Source organism: Cavia porcellus, unplaced genomic scaffold, assembly GCF_034190915.1.
Source record: "Cavia porcellus strain 051 isolate PalLab524CR breed Dunkin Hartley unplaced genomic scaffold, mCavPor4.1 scaffold_33, whole genome shotgun sequence".
In the NCBI taxonomy this organism is placed as follows: domain Eukaryota; kingdom Metazoa; phylum Chordata; class Mammalia; order Rodentia; family Caviidae; genus Cavia; species Cavia porcellus.
The window spans coordinates 26,253,316-26,274,153 of NW_026947516.1; the positions used below are offsets into that span (position 1 = coordinate 26,253,316).

At 40.2% G+C, this 20,838-nt stretch overlaps 1 protein-coding gene and 1 long non-coding RNA gene across 5 annotated transcripts in view; one reads left to right on the top strand and one right to left on the bottom strand.

Moving 5' to 3' along the window:
- Positions 1 to 20,838, bottom strand: part of Pcyt1b (phosphate cytidylyltransferase 1B, choline) — a 93,532-nt gene that overhangs the window by 42,457 nt on the left and 30,237 nt on the right. For 2 of the 3 annotated variants that reach the window (XM_013148941.3, XM_003466411.5), the window contains exon 2: positions 4,228 to 4,327. In XM_013148941.3, the coding sequence (XP_013004395.1) occupies positions 4,228 to 4,327 (100 nt within the window). Of the gene's footprint in view, positions 1 to 4,227; positions 4,328 to 4,810; positions 5,007 to 20,838 lie in introns of those variants that run through there. The other variant, XM_023563632.2, reaches the window with a different exon arrangement.
- LOC134474598 (uncharacterized) lies at positions 124 to 18,905 on the top strand. Of its 2 annotated transcripts, XR_010045464.1 has the most exons (5): positions 124 to 240; positions 770 to 840; positions 1,570 to 1,742; positions 1,957 to 2,007; positions 18,704 to 18,905. It is a non-coding gene; the product is annotated as an uncharacterized LOC134474598 (long non-coding RNA). The 2 variants fall into 2 exon arrangements; XR_010045465.1 differs by lacking the exon at positions 1,957 to 2,007.

Genomic DNA, 20,838 nt, shown 5'->3' on the forward strand with positions numbered 1-20,838 from the left:
GCTAATGGCCCTTTTGGGAGGAAGTGGAAACTTGAGGAGGTGGGGCCTAACTGGAAAAAGCCTCGTCATTGGAGGGAATCACTTGAAAGGGATCATTGAGGCCTGCCCCTTCCTCTTGCTCTTTTTCACTTCCTGATGTCACGATGCAGCTTGGATCCGTCACACACTTCCTGCCACAAAGTTCAGCATCCACATAGGCCCACATCAAGGGGGCGGCAAGAGACTGAAACCTCTGAAACTGTGAGCTAAAGTAACTTTTTCCTCCTTTAAAATTGTTTATCTCGGGTACAGTGGTTCCAGTTTTAGTATATGTGCTGCTGAAGCGAGCACCTCAGGTACAGTGGTACCTCAGTTCACTAACTTTATTTGTTCCACAGTTTTGGAAAAGACGGCCATATTTGTGTTTGTATGGGAAAGAGCTGTGGTCATGTTTGTCCCCCAGTGCTGAGTTCACAAATGAAAACAAAATTTTGCCAAACACTTTTGTTTATTAACCATTTATTCGCAAATAAAAACATTTGTGAACTGAGATACCACTGTATTTTGTGACAGTGACAGAAAGCTAACACATGTCTGGACTTTCACTTGGCATCCCTTGGATTTATTGCTAGGTCAGAATTTCTCAGTGTATGGCCACCAACTTCAGAAACATCCAGCCTGTTTGCTAAAAATACAGGTGCCCAGGCCCTATCACTGAATTGAGGATATGGGGAGCAGAGCAGGAAATCTACTTTGTTTTGTTTTGTTTCTTTTTGTCTTTTTGAGACAGGGTTTGTAGCCCAGGCTGGCCTCAAACACAGCAATCCTCCTGCCTCCGCCTCCCAAGCGCTGGGATTACAGGTATGTGTCACCATGCCCGGCCTGGAATCTGCTTCTTTAATAAACTTACTAGGTGATTCTTTACACACTAAAGTCTGGAGACAACTGCTCTGAGCTATTTCCCCAAGTTTCTTGTTGCTTCTCTCAAAAGAAGTGCATGAAAAAGTTTACTAATTCTCTTACCCTTCTCACTTCACTCTCAAAGATTTCTTTTTGTCTTTCTCCTGTCCCCTAGAATTTGGGGATTAAGCCCAAATTTTTGGGACTTTGCACTGAGCTGTGTTCTCAGGCCTTGGTCTTTGTTTGTTTTTGTTTTTTTTTTAAATTTTACTTAAAAGGAAAAAGAGAAAAACACAGAACAAAACAAAGCGATGTAAGGGTACACGTAATACAGAACTACAAAAAAAAAAAAGACAGTAAGAAATCAGCAGTTAATAGATTACATATTATCATCTTAGAAATAGTTGCTCAAGTCACAGGATCAAAGCATACAAAGTGGACATTCAGACGGTGAGACTGCAAACAGTTGTGTTCAGTGATCCAACCAAAAACAATATGGTCAGCTATTTAACACCCCTAAACACACTTGCTGTTGTATCCTTTAGAGCTCTTTTTTTCCCTCTCTTTTTTACAACAAAATTTACACATTTTGGGTTTTATTACTCCTTAGTTCTTATTACTTTTTTTGGGGGGAGAGAATAAAGTCAAATATGGCAAAACTTGTTTTGTTTTGTTCTGCTTTCCTGACAGGGTTTCACTGAGACACAAAGTTGCCTTGGCTGGGCTTGACTTAATGCGCAATTGTTCTACCTCAGCCTCCCAAGTGCTGGGATTACAGGTGTGCAGCGCTATGCCCAGCTTGAAATCTCTTCTTAAAAAGAAGCTGAGTGTCAAAGACAAGAGGTCAAACTCTGCACAAACAGGTTTGAGTTCAAATCCCAGCTTTAAACAGTGATTCTCTAGGTGTGGTCCTTAGACAGCAAATCGCCTGATGAATTTGGGAGTGGGTTGTCTGTTTGTGTGTTTGTTGTGGTACTGAAGATTAAGCCCAGGGGCTTGTGCATGTTAAGTAATTGCTATACCACATAATCAACCTCTTTCCATTTTTTTATTTTGGGGACTCACTAAATTGCTCAGGCTGGCCATGAATTTGCAATCCTCCTACCTCCCAAGAAACTGAGATTAGAGGTATGTACCACCATGCTCTACTTTTGCCTGGAAACTTGTTAGCAATACACCTTCTTGAGCTTTACCTACTTGAATAAAATCAGTCATCTGTGCCTTAACAAGTCCTGCAGGTGATTCTGGTGCATGCTGAAACATGGGAACCACTGCCACTTACTAGCTGAATGACCTTGTAGGGGTTCAAAGTTCTCTGAGCCTTCATTTCCTTATCTATGAAATACTAGAAATACAAACCATATTGAGTTGTGACAGTGAAATGGCACAATATATATAAAGACCTTAGTACATAGTAAATACTTAATACTTACCCATTATTATTATTAAGCAAATTGTCCTTTCCCCCCATGGATCCTTTTAAGTTTGGGTTGTTTTTTGCAATGGGGGTTGGAAACCACATAGCTGTATCATCAAAAATGACTCAACGCTTACCTGCTCAATTAGCCTTGTTTTTCGTTTCCTCCCAGTCAAATGCAATGACACTCATTTACTCCCACTCTCTCATCTCTGTGCCTTCACTATTTCTGTGGCACCCTCCTGAAATACTTTTCCATTTTTCTGCCTACACAGTTTAAATCTTCTCCCCAGAGTATCAGTTCTGTTCTGTTCCCTCTCTGAAATCTTCCCTGACCACCTCAGGCCAAATGAATCTACCCTTCTCGAAATTGTCAGCTGTCATCTGTGTTGTAGGATATGCATACATGCTACTTGTGACTTTTATTTCATATCTAATTGTCTTGTCTCTAGTTATCACGAAAGCCCTTGGGAGATGGAAATGGTACATTATAGTCCTTTTTAAATCTCCACTATCCATTCTCTGGTATATGCTAAGAACAAATGCAATGAACAAACTTCTATAGGAAAGTCCAGTCTTTATTTTTTTTTTCGGTCTTTCTTTAAAAACATATTTGAAACTTTTCAAAAAAGACAGACTTTAAAGAATAGTAATTATAGGGGCTGGGGATTTAGCTCAATGGCATAAGTGTCTGCCTTGTAAGCATGGGGTCATGAGTTCGATCCCTGGTATCAGTAAAAAAAAATTAGTAATTATAGTAGCTTAGGTTCATAAAGGCCTTCATAATTTAAAAAGTACCTGCCTGGCAAGCATGAGATCGTGAGTTCAATTCCTGGAACCAAAAAAGAAAAAAAATCCTAAAAGCTATGTACACATGAAAAGTACTTTTGTGCTTTCAATAAATTTAGCTATCGCAAAAACCTTCTGCAGCCAGGGCAGTGGTGCACACTTGTAGTCCCAGCTACTCAGAAGGCTGGGGCAAGAGGATCTCAAGTTCGAGGCCAGCCTCAGCAACTTAGTGGCTTAGCAAGATCTTGTCTCCAAAAAATTAAAAAATAAAAGGAGACTGGGGCTGGGGATTTAGCTCAGTGGTAGAGCACTTGCCTGGCATATGAAAATCCCTGGATTTGCCGGGCATGGTGGTGCGCACCTGTAGTCCCAGCTACTCGGGAGGCTGAGGTGGGAGGATCGCTTGAGTCCAGGAGTTCTGGGCTGCAGTGCAATATGCCGATTGGGTGTCCGCACTAAGTTCGGCATCAATATGGTGACCTCCCAGGAGTGGGGGACCACCACGTTGCCTAAGGAGGGGTGAACCAGCCCAGGTTGGAAACGGAGCAGGTCAAAACTCCCGTGCTGATCAGTAGTGGGATCACGCCTGTGAGTAGCCACTGCACTCCAGCCTGGGCAATATAGTGAGACCCTGTCTCTAAAAAATCTCTGGATTCAATGCCCAGTATCCACCCACCCACCCACGCACCCCCTACAAAATGCTTGTGAAGCAGATATTGTTGTCTCTGTTTTGTGCATGAGGAAACAGACTTAGCTCTCTTTTATGACTTGTTCAAAACGGTAGAAGTAATAAATGGCCAAGGTAAGGCCCAAACTTGGGTACTCTGCTGCATCTTTTACTTGACTATTTCTACTTTTATTAATCTAGTTTATCACCATTAATATTTGATGCCGCTACATTCAACTGTGATTGAAAGCAAGTGCTGGGGCTGGGGATTTAGCTCAGCGGCCTTGCAAGCACCTGCCTTGCAAGCAGGCAGTCGTGTGTTCGATCCCTGGTAGCGATAAAAGCGAAAAAGACAAAAAAAAAAAAAAAAAAAGAAAGAAAGAAAGAAAGCAAGTGCTGCTCAAATAATGACACAACTTCCTGAAACTTGGAGTAGGGAGACAAGGCCCGCTTACTGAGCAGGAATAAGCCTCACCTGGTGTTCCTAAGCGAGCTTGCGCAATGGTCAGTTTTTCATGGGGCGCTTGGCACTGGCAGCTGGTTTCATCTGCAAATGGGGCAGGTGCAGTCAGGGTCTAGAAGGGAAAAAGAGAAAGGGAGTATAATTTAATGCATTTGCCCATTTTCCAGCACTGTCTTCCCCTGAATTTTGATTTCTGTTGTCTATGCAGATAGGATTAAGAAGTAAAACGTCTGCTGAGTCTCTCAGAGAAAGATTATACTGCTAGAAATCAAGTCTGGGCAGTCACTGAGCCTCCACATTCCCCATTTTTATTGGTGCTCCAGAAATAATAAGGGCTTTGCAGTGTCTGCCATATATCAGGTACCAGAGAGGTGCTCTGGGTTTGTTACTGCTTTTAGGTTTCGCAGCACTCTCTGATGGGTACATGCTTCTATCTTGCTAGAGTACAAGATAATCCTATCCCTGTTTCACAGAGAAGGCAACTGAGGCTCAGTAGTATTAAGAAATATGCTAAGTCATGCCCTTGGAAAGTCAGAATGCCCAGCTTTGAACATTTCCCTGCCAACAAGGGCAGTCTTCAAACATTTAGACTCACCCATGCCGGGGGTACTGGGCTGAAAGGAACATCATACTTGGAAGCGTGGCCCGACGTCTCCTGCGTTTCACACACACCAGCCTGGCCAATCACAAACTCTGACATCTCTTCAGTGCAGGGGGCAAGGCCGTTATCTGGACCCTGTGAGGGCCTAAAAGCACAGCAATTCTGGCGGGCCTCAGATAACTGTTACTGTGGTAGCTTCACCAACCACCAATGGCTGCAGGCCCTGCCCCAGGCAGCTTGGGCTGGGGCTCTGGGGAATGCTGTGAGAAAGATATAGTCACTTGGAAGCCTGCCCAGGAAGTGGCCCTGCATTTTTTAGTCAGCCTCTTAAAATGAAAACCTCACTCTCTGCAGACAGAGAAAGACAAAGCTAGTGGTGTTTTTGTAAACAGGGTGCAAATGCAATCCAGAGCTGTCCATTTATAAGTCTTTGAGCCCTGTCATCACCACAGTCACCATTACAGTGTTTGGTATTTTTAAAGCTAAAGTTCACTAGTCGCTGTAAATGTTACTCAGAGTGCTTGCATGAATTGTTTCATAGAGATGGAGACAGGTATTCTTTAACGTGGGAAGATTTGACTAAGGAGGGAGCAAGCCATTTGAGCGGGGGCTGTGACCCACTTCTGCCATTCATTTATTCAGTCACTCATCCGAATACCTATCAGGTACTTCCTCAGAAGCTGAGCCTAGAAGTGGAGATAAGACCAGTCCCTGTCCCTGAAGAGTGCTTGCTCTCTGCCCATCTGTGTCCCAGCACCTGTCCTCTCTCCTCAGCATAGGACTTCCTGCTGGAAGCACAAGTCCTGCCCAGTCATTTGGAGATTTGCCAGTTGCCTAAGATGTCCCTAACCTCCCTCTTCTTCAGGGCTCTGGAAGCAAACAAAGTCTTGGGCCAAGGATTTTGGAAACCTTCTTTTTCTGATAAAATAAAGTGACCTTGTAAACTCTGGGGGACCACGGTAGTATTTATAATGTGGCGAAGGAATACAGTGACAAGAGTAGAAACTGCCCTCGGGGCCAGGGATTTAGCTCAGCGGCATAAGCGCCTGCCTTGCAAGCAGGCAGTCGTGAGTTCGATCCCCGGTACCGATAAAAAGGAAAAAGACAAAAAAAAAAAAAAAAAAAAAGTAGAAACTGCTCTCAAACCAGGGTTCAGATCCCCTCCACAGCACTTCCTGGCTGTGTATTTTAATTTGGTTCTTCCAGTTCATAGGAACCAACACAAAGTTAGTTCAAGGGATGAAGGATTTATTTTAGGGCTACTCTGGCAATAAAACTGAAGAAAAGGAAGAAAGAAGCAGAATGTGGTCCCCGAGTATCAAGCATTCTGCCTCAACCTGGCTGTTCCCGAGGATTCTTTCTGCCACTCCCATGTACCTGACATCCTTCCACGTTAATATTTCTGCTGTCTTCCACTCCCCACAGCTTCAGCTTGAATATGGTTCATCATGGCCTTCTCAGCCTCTCACACTCCTGCCCCTACCAACTTTCTGCTTGTCCATGTTTCTGGATTGACATTTCTAAGGCAGGCTAGCACGCATGAGGCCCTGGGCTTGACTTTAGCACTGCAAAACATCTTAATGCAGAATCTGACTGGCCAGACTTATCTTTTCACATCAGGCCACAAACCACTATTGGCTGGACTCAGGTCAAGCGCCCTACCCCCAGGCCCAACAGCTATGGCAAGGAAAGTTATGACTGGTCTGTCATCACTTTAGCAGGAACTAGAGATGGGATGAGAAATGTATTTGATTTTGTGTGTTCTTAAAAGCAAGTTGCTTAACTTCTATGAACCTTAGCATCATTTGTAAAATGAGCAATTATCTTGCAGAATTGTTGTGAAAAACAGATACGTATAACATACTTGGTACTCAATATATTGTAGCTATTATTGCTGTCATTACTCATTATTATATAATGTATATACTCCTGAACATTTTGATATAACCGAATAAAATGTAGTTCCCTATAGAAACAAGCAAACTGCCTGAGGAATGGACTTTAGGACACAACCCAAATAGGTACATTGGCTAGCAAATAAGACTTGCTTATATGAATGATTCATTATCTTTTTTGTATATAGACAGTGAATCTTTTTCATATGATCTAAAATGAATTACTATTGGGGGACCTTTTATGTGTTAGTCACAAAGTTTATTGAAGAGATGAAGTATTGCCATTTTCCAAGAAAGGTATATTCAAGAAGGTATAAAATCTGATTATTAAAGCAAAATAGAGGAATTTGTAAAACAACAGCAGTTACTCAAAAGTAAAGAAAAGGTATATGTGTGCTGTGTATTTTGGTCTTAATTTTTGTAGCCTCAAAGCAGGAAAAGGGGAGAATGGAAGAGATGAAAGGCACACAGAGTTCCTGAGTGCATATATGTGCTTGTGTGTGCATAGGAAGTATCTTTTACAGCAGCTGATGTGGAAAAGGGTTATTTCCTGTTATCTACAAGCAAGTATGTTTAGAAAGGGGAGAATGCAAAAAGAAATAAGCCACAGCTTTACTTTCCAGAACACTGTTTTCCAAGCAAGGCAGAATAACCTTTGAGTTGAGAGTTAAGGTCTGTATTCAGCAAGACCTAGGAAGGGCCTGGCTAGCAGCCCTGGGACCCAAAGCAATGTTTTCTTTCAGTCCAAACAGCTCTAGATTACTATTTTTAAAAACTCCTCCTTTTAGGAGGCCAGATCAAATCATTTCATTGTAAGAAATTCTATGCTCTTCAGGTTCTACCTCTTCCACATAAAGAGGCAGACTAAGCTCAGATCAGTTGAGAGTAGGATGGACAAGGACTGATGCCACCTGAGGGTACGCTGTCTAGCGGCCTGCAGGGGACCAAAGGCCACCAACTATTCCTCACCATTTGCCAAAGCCAGAATTTTCCAGGGATACTGTTCTCTGTACACTGTGTAAGATATAAAACTGAGCCCTGGTAAAACAATAGCTAAATCTCAAGCCACTACTTAGTACTGTGTTATCTATCTATCTGTCTATCTATCTTTAAATGTAATTGTTTATTTAAATTGCACAACTCCACTCAGTAGGTGATATTTCCATTGAACTGTGTAGGACCTGTCTCCAACAGTGACACCACTTGCTAGCAAGAAACAATAGCACTGGTATAGTCATCAGATTTGTTTGCCTTTATGGCTCCCTCTGAACTAAGAAAACACTCAAGGATTCTTAGACAGTCAGGATGCAGGGACCTCAGAGAAGAGATGCTGAAATTCCTGGTAATTAGAGAAGGGGGACCCTGAACAATTAATTGAGGAAATGAAAGCATGTTACCATGTTTTTGGAAATGGGTTGGATGAAGTTTCAGCCCCTCAATCACCCAGATCACATTTTCTAGTATTTCTTAGCACATACTACAATTTCAATTGAAGCTAGATGTCTGGGTAGATAAATAGAGGAGGGAAATAAATAATAAAGAAATAAACAGAATTGGCTCTGGGACAGCAATCTTCCAAAGTGAAGGTAGCCCTTTTGGAATGGGAGAAGGTATTAGTTTCAATAAGTATGCTCAGTTTTAAATAATTTCATGTTTAGAATGAAACCCTAGGGGGCTGGGGATTTAGCTCAGTGGCATAAGTTCGGTCCCCGGTACCGATAAAAATGAAAAAAAGACAAAAAAAATTTTTAAAAAAAGAATGAAACCCTAATCTTTTTAACATGCAAAGTATAGAAACCAAGCATCTGGGCTGGTGGGGATCATCAGAGGATAGACTATTTGTCCCTGGAGAGCCATATCTCAAACTTGAGATTGACAAAGCACATAACCTGTATGCTTAGCAGCAAAGTGAGGACTTTAAAGGGTTAAGAAGCCCTGACCCAGAGGCCTGAGGTCTCATATGTGCCAGATGCAGACTTGAGCCGAGTCATGATCAGAGTTCTTTCTACCTAATTTGGGAGTTCAGGAACATGATTATCACATGTGAATTTGTTGCCTGTTTTTAAATGCAAGTTCTGGCTAAGTAAAGTATGCAGGGTGGAGAGCTCAAGAATTCTCTACTAGTGAGGCATGGGGGCACGCACCTCTACTCGGAGCACTCTGCAAGGCAGAAGCAGCAAGATCACAAGTTCGATCCCATTTTGGGTTACTTGGCAAGACTTTGCCTCAAATTAGAAACTAAAAAGGGACGAGCTTGGGTTCAATCCCCAGTACCACCAAAAAGAAAAAGCTGTTCTCATTCACTCAGTTCAACATCCCTATAAGATAGTCAAGTGAAGATGTCAAGTAAATGGTTGGATGTTCAAGTTTGGAGTTTGGTGGAAAGACTAAGCTAGAGATAATATGGGCTTAGAAACTGACAAACATAAGCGATGCTTAAAATGTCTGGACTAAATTCACTCATTCAGCTAAGGGTGTGAGGGCAGAATGAGGAGAGGCTCAGAAAAGAATTTGTGATTTATGCTCATTCTCTCCCTTCTATCACAGCTTCTCCAGGAAAGCCAGGACTTGATCTACCATACTCATGGCTGTATCTCTACTCCCAGGAGCAGTGCCTGCCATATAGAAGGCCCTCAAAAAGTATTTGTTGAATGGGGCTAGAGAAAGAATGATTATTGATTAAGATCAATATAAAGATGATTGATAAAGCAGCCTTTACACACAATAAGAAAATACATTTATCAGTGTCTTAGATTTTCTCGTCATCGGGGATTTAGCTCAGCGGCATAAGCGCCTGCCTTGCAAGCAGGCAGTCGTGAGTTTGATCCCCGGTACCGATAAAAAGGAAAAAGACAAAAAAAAAAAAAAAAGATTTTCTTATCATCACAATACATGTTATGGAAAACAGGAAAATTGAGAGGGGAAAACAGAAGTCATCAATAATTATACTTTCAGAGGCAAGTTTTGTGAATGCTTTCTATATTTGATTTCAATCTGGTATGTCATACAGTTATATCAGCAACTTTGAAATCTTACTGCATAGACTTTTTTTACTCAATATATCATGATGATTTGATTACATCATTTAAATAATTTTCAGCCTCACTAATTTTGAGAACTATAAAACATTGAATAGAAAACTCATAATATGAATACTTCTCTATTGTTGAATATTAAATTTATTTCTATTTCACTAAGGTAAATAACATTTTAAATATAATTCTGAACCTCTGATTATTTCCTAGGGTAGATGCCTAGGAGCTAAATTACTTAGATCAGGGTTATGAACATTTTAAAGATAAACATTTGAAGAACATTTTAACATGTATTGGTAAATTACCTTCTACAAAAGCTGTATCATTTATGCTCACATTACAATGTATGAAAGCACCTATCTTGCTGCCATCTCACTAGCAATGTGTATTATCTTTGTCAATTTTATAGACTAAAAAATGGCATCACGCTGTTTCAATTTGCATTATTTTGATTACAAGAAAGATGGAACATTTTTCAAATGTTTATTAGTCATTTGTAGTTTCTTCTGAGAATAGTCTGTCCTTTCTCCATTTTCCCATTGTTGAGAGTGAGTGTTTTGAAGTTAGTTCGAAGCAAAACAATAAATAGCACAGTTAAAAGGTTATCTGAACTATCTTTTGAAAAATATGTTTGCCAACTTTATTCAGACTATCAGGCTACATTTTTTAACCCAGTGTATAAACACCTGCATCTAGGTCAGGCCAGTGATTAACTGATCTTCTGGACACCAGGGATCTGAATTTTTACTATGTCCTGGGATGCAGTGTTCCTTCAAATACTGATCACTCATGAACTATAACGCCCTCCCACATGGCTACTGCTGAAACCACACAACAGCAAATTTCAAATAGCTAGGAGATGCCTACTACTATAAATAAGATATTTCATAAATTCTAGTTTATTTTCTCTCTCATGTTTTAACAGCTCTGAAATTAAGAGAAGTAAGCTGTACAATAAATACTGTCTTATGATCTGTGGTAGCCATTTTTTCACCTCTGAAATGTAAGTGCAATGTACAATTAATAGATTCTTAGATTCATGAAATGCAGAGATGCTGTTACTAAGCAAAAACAGTCTTTCAGATAAGAAGTTCCATACCCTAAACCATTTTTCTTAGGCAATTGAGCTTAATGAGTTTATAACAAACATCAACAATCATGTATCATATTTATATACTACCTTCTTCCCCCCCTCCCAAAAAAAAACTTGAGATCACTTAAAAAGAATAAAATTTTAAAGTTTAAAATAATAACTGTGAGATCTGGGGTATAGGAGGAAATGTGGGTTTTTAAAAATCAGGCTTGAACCGAGTATAGAGTAGTGCGTATCATGGTCCTCAACATTTGGGAGACGTAGATCACAGAAGGTGCTTTAATTCCTGGTTATAGCAAAACCAACAACAACAAAAAAGAATAAAGTTAACATTCTCCTTAAGCAAGAAACAAAATAACTGTTGAGGAAAAACACGGTCTTCCTGATGTCCTTTGTGGAAAGGGCATGCTAGGTTACACTGTAGCAATATACAAGCTCAACATTAACCCCCTGATAAAGACAGTCTTGTTTTTCATGTTTGTTTTTATAGTGCCCTCTATGCAAAGCAGAGCCCAAAGCCAAAAAAAGAAGTTTAGAAAATCATTTCTACGTGGGCCAACATTGCAGTCCAAAACTGTAATTCTTTCTCCCTGATAGTCAAATCCAAGGGCAAGATTAAGACCCATGGTTTCCTCCATTCATTGATTTTAGGTTTTTGAGACTGTCTCACTGTATAGTTCAGGCTGGCCTTGAACTCATTATTTATTCCAGGCTACATTCAAATTTGTGATCTACCTGCCTCAGTTTTCCAAATGCTGAGACTACAGGTGTGCACCACTTTGCCTGGCTTAGGTGAGCAATTTCTTATGTGGCATGGGCAAGACAATCCATTGGAGAGAAACACTTACGTTTATATTTATTTTCATGTCAAAAACCAAGAAAGAAAGCATTACTAATATCGAATTCTAGAAGATAAATCACTTTTTTTACCTTTTTTTTTTTTGTACCGGGGATCAAAAGATGACCTTGCACTTGCCAGGCCGGCACTTACACTACTGAGCTGAACCCCCAGCCTATCATCAAATTCTAATATATAGATTTACACTTATACCCATTTGTGTCACCACAAAGCACATGAGGTGCTACAAATTGGGTAGGCTGGAGGGCTTGACATTTTCATTGCTTTCAGCTTATTGCAATATAATGTAGTTCACCTGAATCTTAACAAACGTAGATTAAATTTAATTTTAACTAAACCAGTGCTCACAAGATCAGTAGGTAGCTTAAAACATTTCCTGCAATGAAATAAGGAAGCAAAGATAACACAAACACAAGGACTGTGAGTGGTAAGAAAATAGATGAGTTGGCTCTTTTACTACCTGGTATGAGCAGTGACGAGCTAAGCTCCTCTGACAAGACAGTCGAATCGAAACTTATCATGCAAAAGACTATTAGAAATATCAGCTACTATTAGCATTAAATCTCACCTTGAACATCCATTGTACCCTGAGATGTTAGCTAATGATGGTATGAAGCAATTATAATTATCATGATACTCTAAAAATGAGGCACACAGAACATGAAGACAAACCTCTATGATTGTTTTATTTCAATGTTTTGATGTTTCAAGTCAGGCGATATTCAATGTAGTAGTACTTCACAAAATATTGTTAAAGGTAATGATGTTTAGAAAGGGCTTTTTTTAGTTTCCCATAATTCAGCAGAGGAACTGAAGTCCCATGCCATTGCAAAAATAACCGTTGTTCATGCCACAATAAAACTAGCTGCTCTAATGTGTAGGAAAAAAAATTGATGTCAAACTAAAGTGCATACCTTTGTCAACAAATACATTTAGAAGACATATAGAAAACATTGCTGAAGACTGGAAGAAACAAGCGTTAGAACAAATTATGCAGTGTAGGAGGTTTGCTATACAGTTGGATGGAAGTACAGATATTTCTAACATGTCTCAAGTTGAAGTATTTGTTAGATTCTATTTCAATAATAAAAGTCCTTTATTCTGAGCCACTAAAGCAAAAATGTTGCAAAAAAGATACACTCTGCAAAGTAGCTGACTGCTTTAACAAAAACAATATCTTATGTGTTAAACTATATAATTACCAGTAAGGTGACTGATTTGCCCTTGGACCTCTGAACTCCCACCTATTTGAGAAGTACCTTTCTGTCTTCTTTCCATGATCCTTCCTCTACTGGCTCTCTAAATGGTGTTCCTCATGGTTCCATCCTGGAAGATTGTGAGGTAAAGTCAATTAATTTAACCGGATTTCATGTAGAGATGGGCAGATGTAGGGAAGATTCTGATAGAATTAATTATAGCTCTTCTGTTTCCCCCCACTCTAAGAAGCTAATAGGATGGCTCAGGGTTAGTTGCTTTTTAGAATTAGTCCTGCAGTAAGGTTATCCTGAGATGCTCTTGCTAGCTGATTGTCTCTATCCATACCCATTTCCATCTGAGCACGGAAACTAAAGAATATAAATTGAGAACCATGGATTTTAATTCACAGGTTATCTGAGTAGAGCTGGACTGGTCCAAAATAAGGGAAATTCAGTTCAAGGGCTCAACTAGGCTCTTTTGGAGCTGGATATACTGGCTCCTCGTGGGATTAAGCACATTGAAGTTCTGTTAGTAGCCAGTCTGCTAACACAGTTTTAAGTCTGTTCATACACTGTCCCTTAGTGTGATCTACTAGATCAGCAGAATTACCTGAATACGGGAACTATGTAGTAGAACATATTGTTGCTCTATTAGGATGATGAGAAAATCTTCAAACTTTGTATTAAAGAATAATATAGAAAAGTAAACATATCCTAAGTGTGTGGCTTAATGAACTTTCACAACCAGTAGTACATGCAACACCCAGATCAAGTAAACCTACCACTTCCAAAATCTATCCTATGCTATTTCCACTATGCTAACTCGTAACGGTATCAGAGAGATCTGCCTACTCTATTTTATAGACATAGAGCCATGTAGTTAATTACTATGTTATGTCTGCCTTCTTTCGTCCAGTATTAACATGTCAGCATTCGTTCAGGCGCTTATACATCCTTCATTCTTATCACTACAGAGCATAATTTATCCATTCCTCTTTTGCTGGGCATTCAGGGAGTTTCCATTTTGGAGTAATTATGACTAAGGCTGCTATAAGCATCCTTTTATTGTTTTTTTGTGACCATATGTATGCATTTCCTGGGAACTGCTGGGCCCCAAAAAATTTACTTTAAATTTCTAATTTTATTGCAAAGAGCCTAGACATCTGATCTACTTCTACTCTGAACCTGGAGGCAGAAAATGTGAGACAGGAAGGGTAAATAAGGCAGAGCTCACATCTTGCTTCTGAATCCCTGGAGGCTTGAGCAGGTAACTCTGTACTCAACATTGCAAAACTATGTGTAGTAGAAACTGGAGAGTTTAGAAGTCTGAGCTCTCAGCTTAACTGGCTAGTGTCTTATCTTTGGGAAATTATTCTTGACTTTCTTACTTTAAACGTGGAACATGGTAATTCTTATTTCATGGGTCTGCAGCCTGCAGTTGAAATGTGATAGCACATAGAGAAAACCCAACACATTGCCCAACGCAGTTTGTACTATGCATGGTTATTCCATTCCCCCAACTTGCCCACAGAGAAAAGTGAGTGAGACCTCTAGCCCTGAACTGAGTATAGAACAATTACCTTATAACTAAACAATTTGAAGGTACAATATAATTTATTATTATATGGCTGTGCCTATAGTCAATATTAAGCACACTTAGAAATGAAGCACAGAAGCCTGTGTGTATCAGGAATGGGCTTTCAACATTATTTGGTTAGCAATAAGCTGTACACAACATTTATGATGTTTCCATTAACCTATTATTGCTGTTGTTATTTTTCTTTAATGCCAGTTCAAATAACCCTCAGCGTCCTTTTACACTGATTCAGGTTCAGCGTGCATGAATTACTGAGTGGAAAACAAAAACACTAAGTCAAAGACTTTGGTGGGAGGGAGGAGGTTATATGAAAATGAATCCCACTCAATAGGCTAACCCCGTGCAGCCCTGCACATTATTACACAGGCACACACTACCAGGGCTCACTGCTTTATTTTCTAATCACTGTGTTTTCAAGTCTGCCTTCAAGATCATTGAGTGCTAAACTATCTTTTTATCCCCAAGCAAGGTCAGCTTCCCCAGCCTCCCATACAACCCGGTTCATGCTGGGATAAAGAGGAAAGTAGGAATGTTAAAACAATAATACTATGGTCTGAGGCCAGCAACGGGTAATCAGACCCTCGCAAGGTAGAGGCTGTTACCTGGGAGATTATTGGCAGAAAATAGGCCTATGCAATGGCTTGGTTTGTCCCTACCTTTCTTGCTTTGTCCTTTTCATCCTTCCCTTGGTAATCAGACGGAAAAGCTCTTTTTTTTACCTTTCTTTCCCTGTGGGTCATGGAGAAGCTTTATGTGAGCACTAATTGAAGACACGAGAGTTTCTACGGCATGGCCTGCCCCACCGCTGGGCTTTAACCCCAAGCCTAGAGCTTAGATGGACAGCATCTGTCAGGACAGCTCCCGCTAGTTCAACATCATCCTACCATGCCTCAAAGAAAGCCCCATGTTTCAGACTTCAGTATTGTAAAACAGATAAATTAGGAGACTATTGTTCACACGAAGAAAAGATTCAACATAGGTTTCTTTAAACCATGAATAGGAAATTCCAAATATAATTCAGAATACTGTCAATATTTTTGAAAAAGCATCTAAAGAATAAAGTGGAAGACAGCAAAAGAGGTTTGTACAGCATTAATGTGAAATTCCAATGTGCTTTATGAACATTTGCTATTCATATTTAGCCAACCTGTCTTACTATAAGATCATTCAACCTATTATTACACCAAATGGATAAAAATCAAATGAAGACAGTGAGCAGGGTAGCCCTGACTCTTGCTGGGAGCATCAGGTCAAACAAAGAATTCTATGCTACACCATATTCCATGGTGGTGGAAGCGAGGATCACAGTCTAAAACTAGACATCACTCATTGTGAGTGATGCAATTACGGTCCACAGGAAAGAAATGATTTTCCTAAGTCCACACACATGACAATTCAATGACAAAACAGTCTGGAATGAGACTGCAGGCTCAGAGAACAAAGACCAAGCATCAGCCTATTTATCTCACTGGCCCCCAATCCTTTTACTGTAGGCCAGTCCAGTTCCCCTGGGCAATTCTGGATTTGCCTTGATGGGAGTCCAGGAGATCACAAGAAAGCAGATCCACTTGCACTCAACTCCATCTCACCAGGAACCATCCCAGCCTTTCCATTTCTTCTTGGGCTGGCAGCCTCGTGAAACAAAATATCCGGGGGTTGAACTCAGCTTCCCAGGCTCTCACACAAACAAGTACACTTCTGTAACTGCCAAAACTAAGCCATCTTGACTTTGCTAACATTATAGATAAAACACAAACTACTAGGTAAGAGAGGTCTTTGACTTTTAGTAATTTTCTCCTTACAATTTATTCTTACTCAAACCATCTATGCCAGCATTCTCACCACCCCGGTGGGAGAGGTGCCTCTTTTCCTGCCTGAAGCCAAAGTGGTCCTTCCACACGTGCCCTAGAGCTCAGCCCCTCATCCGTTTTCCTCATCTCTTTCACCTCCTCCTACTCTCATTGGCTTTTTTCATTTATGTTTAAATGTAAGTTGCTATCATCTTAAAAGAATGAGCCAACAAAAAGCGCTGGCATCTTGGATGGAAGGAAAGAAAGGAGAAAAGCTAGTCTTTTGACCCTGAACTCTGTTTTATCTGTCACTGGATACTATCCATTCTTTTTGTTGATTCTTTGAAATATTTGAAGTATTTTCCCGTGTGGCTTGTATTTTGTTCATGAGTTCTCTGCCTACTCCTATGTCTCCAAGATTTTTTTTTTTTTTTTTTTTGCACCAGGGATCAAACTCATGACCATGCGCTTGCAAGGCAGGCGCTTATGCCACTGAGCTAAGTGCCTGGCCCTATCCATTCCTTTTGCTTACCCTCTCATTTCAGCTTCCACTTAAACACCTTCTTACCCTACTGTTGTCTAGTCTGTACTCCCACTATTTCATGGGAATATCACCACTGATTTAGGAAGAATCCTAAATCCAGTCCAAAGTTTTTCCTATTTTTTTTGAGACAAGGTCTTGCTATGTATTTCAGGCTGTTCTTGAACTCATACCCCAAGATGCCCTCGAACTCATGGCAGTCCTCTTGCCTCAGCCTCCCAGGTGCTGGAATTACCCAGCATAGCACCACCATGCAGGGTCCTTCTTTCTTTAGATCTCAGTTGATCCTTCTGCTGCATTTGTTTTTATTGAACATTCTCTCCATGAAACTTACCCTGCTTTTAGTTCACTGACCTCCTAGCCATTTGAAAAATAACCTCTTTCTTCTTTTCATGATCCCTCCTCTACTGACTCTTTAAATGATCTTCCTCAGGATTCCATCCTGGAAAGATTCTGAAATATAGTAGATTAAGCGAACCATATTTCATGTAGAGATAGGCAGCTGTAAGGAAGGTTCTAATAGCTTTAATTACACTTTTCTTCTGTCTCCGCCAGGAGTCTGACAGGAAAGCTTGGGGTCAGTTACTTTCTAGAATTAGCCCTGTGGTGAGATTATCCTGAGGCAGCCTTTCTGCTAATCATTTCAATCCACTTCCTTCTCAGTCCAGAAAGTGACTCAGTTTCCCTCTTATCAATGTCAAATCCATTTCCTCCATCCTGCTGTCTCCTAGATCTATACCTCCAGTTTAGAATTCTCTGGTTCAGGAATTTCAGAACCAAACATCAATGAGACACCTCCAAATGAAAATTTCCATGGTGCCACCAATATCCTCTCCCAAAATCTTTGTCTCCAAGTGCTCCTATTTCAGTGATGGCACCCACTGCCTGAGCCAGAAAACAGCCTTCCCGTACCCTGTCGGGCTCTCAGGAGCAAAGATTAAAAATGGGGCATTTTCCCCCTTAACATCTGCAAGTCCATGCAGAAATGTCCTTCCCTCTTCCTGACATAACTAAGCTTAACTCATCTAGACTCTTACAACAGCCTCCACACTGAAACAGAAGAGGATATCATAAAATATAAAGGTGTGACAGATGAAGTTTTTTTGTTTTAATTATGACTACATATATGTATGTGTGTACCATGCAACATGAAAAACATTTATTATTATGGGCCTCTCGGAGCTCATCCTACATAGGGCTGGCCAGGCAGGTATCTAAGCTCCTTCTAAAGCCACATGTGACTACTGGTGCTTGATATTGGCTAGTCTGAATTAAGACACATTAGAAGTGTGATTACACATTGGATTTCAGACACTATGAAGGAAAGAATGTAAAGTATCTCAGTAATTTTTGTATTAATTGCCCATTGACATGATAATATTGGGTATATATTGCATTAAATAAGATATATTATTAAAATTAGTTTTGCCTGGATTTTATAAACTTTTTAAGCTGGCTACTAGAAAATTTAAAATTATGTATGTGGCTCAAATTGTGTTTCTATAGCACAGCACTGGTGCAGAGGCTGGAGTATGCTACCCACAAGCCAGGCTTGAGGGCCCCTCAAAAACATTCATCCTTTCTGTGTCCCAACATATACTTTGGGGTCACCAAGTGGAATCTTTTCTTCAAATGTTGGAACTTGTCTTAACTTGGGGATCAGGTTAACAGAGTCCTTTCTGCTGGCAAGTACTGCTGCTCAGGTGATAAAATACAAGCTTTAAGAAAGTCCAACACATTAAAGACAAACTTACAAAAAGGCTCTTAAGGGATTGTAGCATCCTTGCATGCTTCCACACACCAAATCTCTGCCTTCTATTAAATGGAAATGATCTTTAAGGGCAGGGGCTTTGGGTTCACTTCTTTTATTTCTCTCTACAGAACCTGGTGAATTGCTACGTTTGGTCACTGCTAAACACCTGGACCCTGCAGATCCTGTTGGTAGGGTTTCGGGCACCTAAGTTTTCTCTCACTTTCCTTCTAAAGCATCACTGAATACTTTAAATCTCCTCTCACTGTCTGAATGATCATATATGTACACTGTGTGTTCAAGTACCAGAAATAAAGCAAAGAAACTATCTTATATTTGACTTAGGTTTATTTCATCCATATGGAGTTTAGCATTAGGCAACTGGGGACTTGGAGAAACCAAACTTAAAAGAATGGGATAAATGAATTCATTGATTCCATGCTCAGTACACCTGACTATTATCAATCTGCAAGAAATGGATTTGAATTTGGAGAGAGATCAGCAGGAATAAGTCTAATAATAATCTTGGGCAGAATTCCAGCTCACCACAGTAAATGCCCAAGGAAGCTTGTGTTTGTTTATTCTCACCAATACAGCACATGAAGCATGTCTCATTTTCAAAATGCATGCTGCTCTAAGTGGTTAAATAGATGGTGATACTAGGATAGAAATGTCTGGAGATCCAGTCATCTTTCTGAGTACCAGTGGGTGAACGTCCTACATCACAACTGACACAATGCACCTTTGGCAAGACAGCAGTCTCCTGGCACTGCTCCCCTTTGAAGTAAAGCCCGAAATGAACTCCTGCTAATGTGGCATATTGAACCAACCTTTTTTTCCCCAAGGCCTTCTCAGTTGATCCATGGCACATTCATCTTCATGGAAGTGACTATTGCAGGCTAGAATTACAACTTCCTTCTGACAACAGAATGCATCCCTGGAAGAACTTGACCAAGGTCATTAACCAAATCCTGAAGCACACAGCTTTCACCAGTGGCTGAGCCTTGGTAGAAAGGGCTTATGGAGCACTTCTGGGGCCACAGAATTTGTCTCTGAATAATCTGAGGGTCAGGTAGATATGAGGACAGTTCTTGACCACATCCCTTAGGAAGTAGATGAACTGTTGCATCATATCGCCCAAGGCCATTCAGCCTTTCTCCTTGACAGTCAAGCTCTTGAGTCACCTCACATCATGTTTAAGCAAGAAGATATCAAAGAACAGAAAACCAGCCAAGCATTAAGAATACACATTATAAGAATGAGAGGAAGAGTTCTCAAAAACATCTCAAACCATAGCACTATGTTAAGGTGGTAAGAACAATAAGGTTACATTCTTACCATGTAGGCTCTACCTCAAAACCTAAATAATTTTCTGTTATTGCTTTTCTAATTTCTTCTGCAGTGTTGTAGCATTCTATGTACTCCTGCCCTGTGTACTCCTCTGATGGAGAATAGAGCAGTTGGGGAAGCTCGGAAAAATTTACCCTTGAAATATGATTTAATCATATTCATACCATTATCAATTGCTCCTTACAGGGTTCTAAAATATTTATTGCCTTAGAACCGTGTTTTGTTTTTTCAGGGATGCCACCTTCCCCTTTGTTTTACCTGAGTGAAGGAATCTGACATCCTGGGAAGGAGAACCTAAAGATGGAGTTTTGTTGTGAAGCAGGTCCCTTTCCAATCCTTCATGTACTTTCCAAAGTTAGTTAAGTACCTCGGTAGCCCCACCCTGTTGATGGCTGCGATGTGAATGACTAACATGTGATTAGGGGTGATATGCCTTAGTAGGGGGAGGCACACGGAATTTATAGAATTCAAAAGACGAGGATATTAAATCTGCAAGGTCAACAGAAACTACTGAAAACCACAAAAAGAAAGGCTATTTTCAGTGCCACTCACTCTCTTTAATCTGCAAACTTTGTGAAGCAGTTAACATGTGCCTTAGTTATTAAAGTCAAATCATTAGCAAAGGAAAGGTGATCTATGATGTGTAAATCTAAATTTGGAATATAACTAATCCTACAATGATCAAAGTCTGCTAATAAGAGAAAAGGCACTTCAGAAAATTAGTAGTGGTTTATAAATTGGCTGCAAGCTCCTATTTAAGTAGAGCCAATTTCAGTAGTCCAGGACAACATGGAAAAATTTTAATCAAAGTAGATCAAAGCAATTGCTTCAATAGTTCAACTTCTGTGCGTCCTTATCATACCTGTGCTGGTGTTAACAACCACACACACACACTTTTAACTAGAATGGCCAAAAA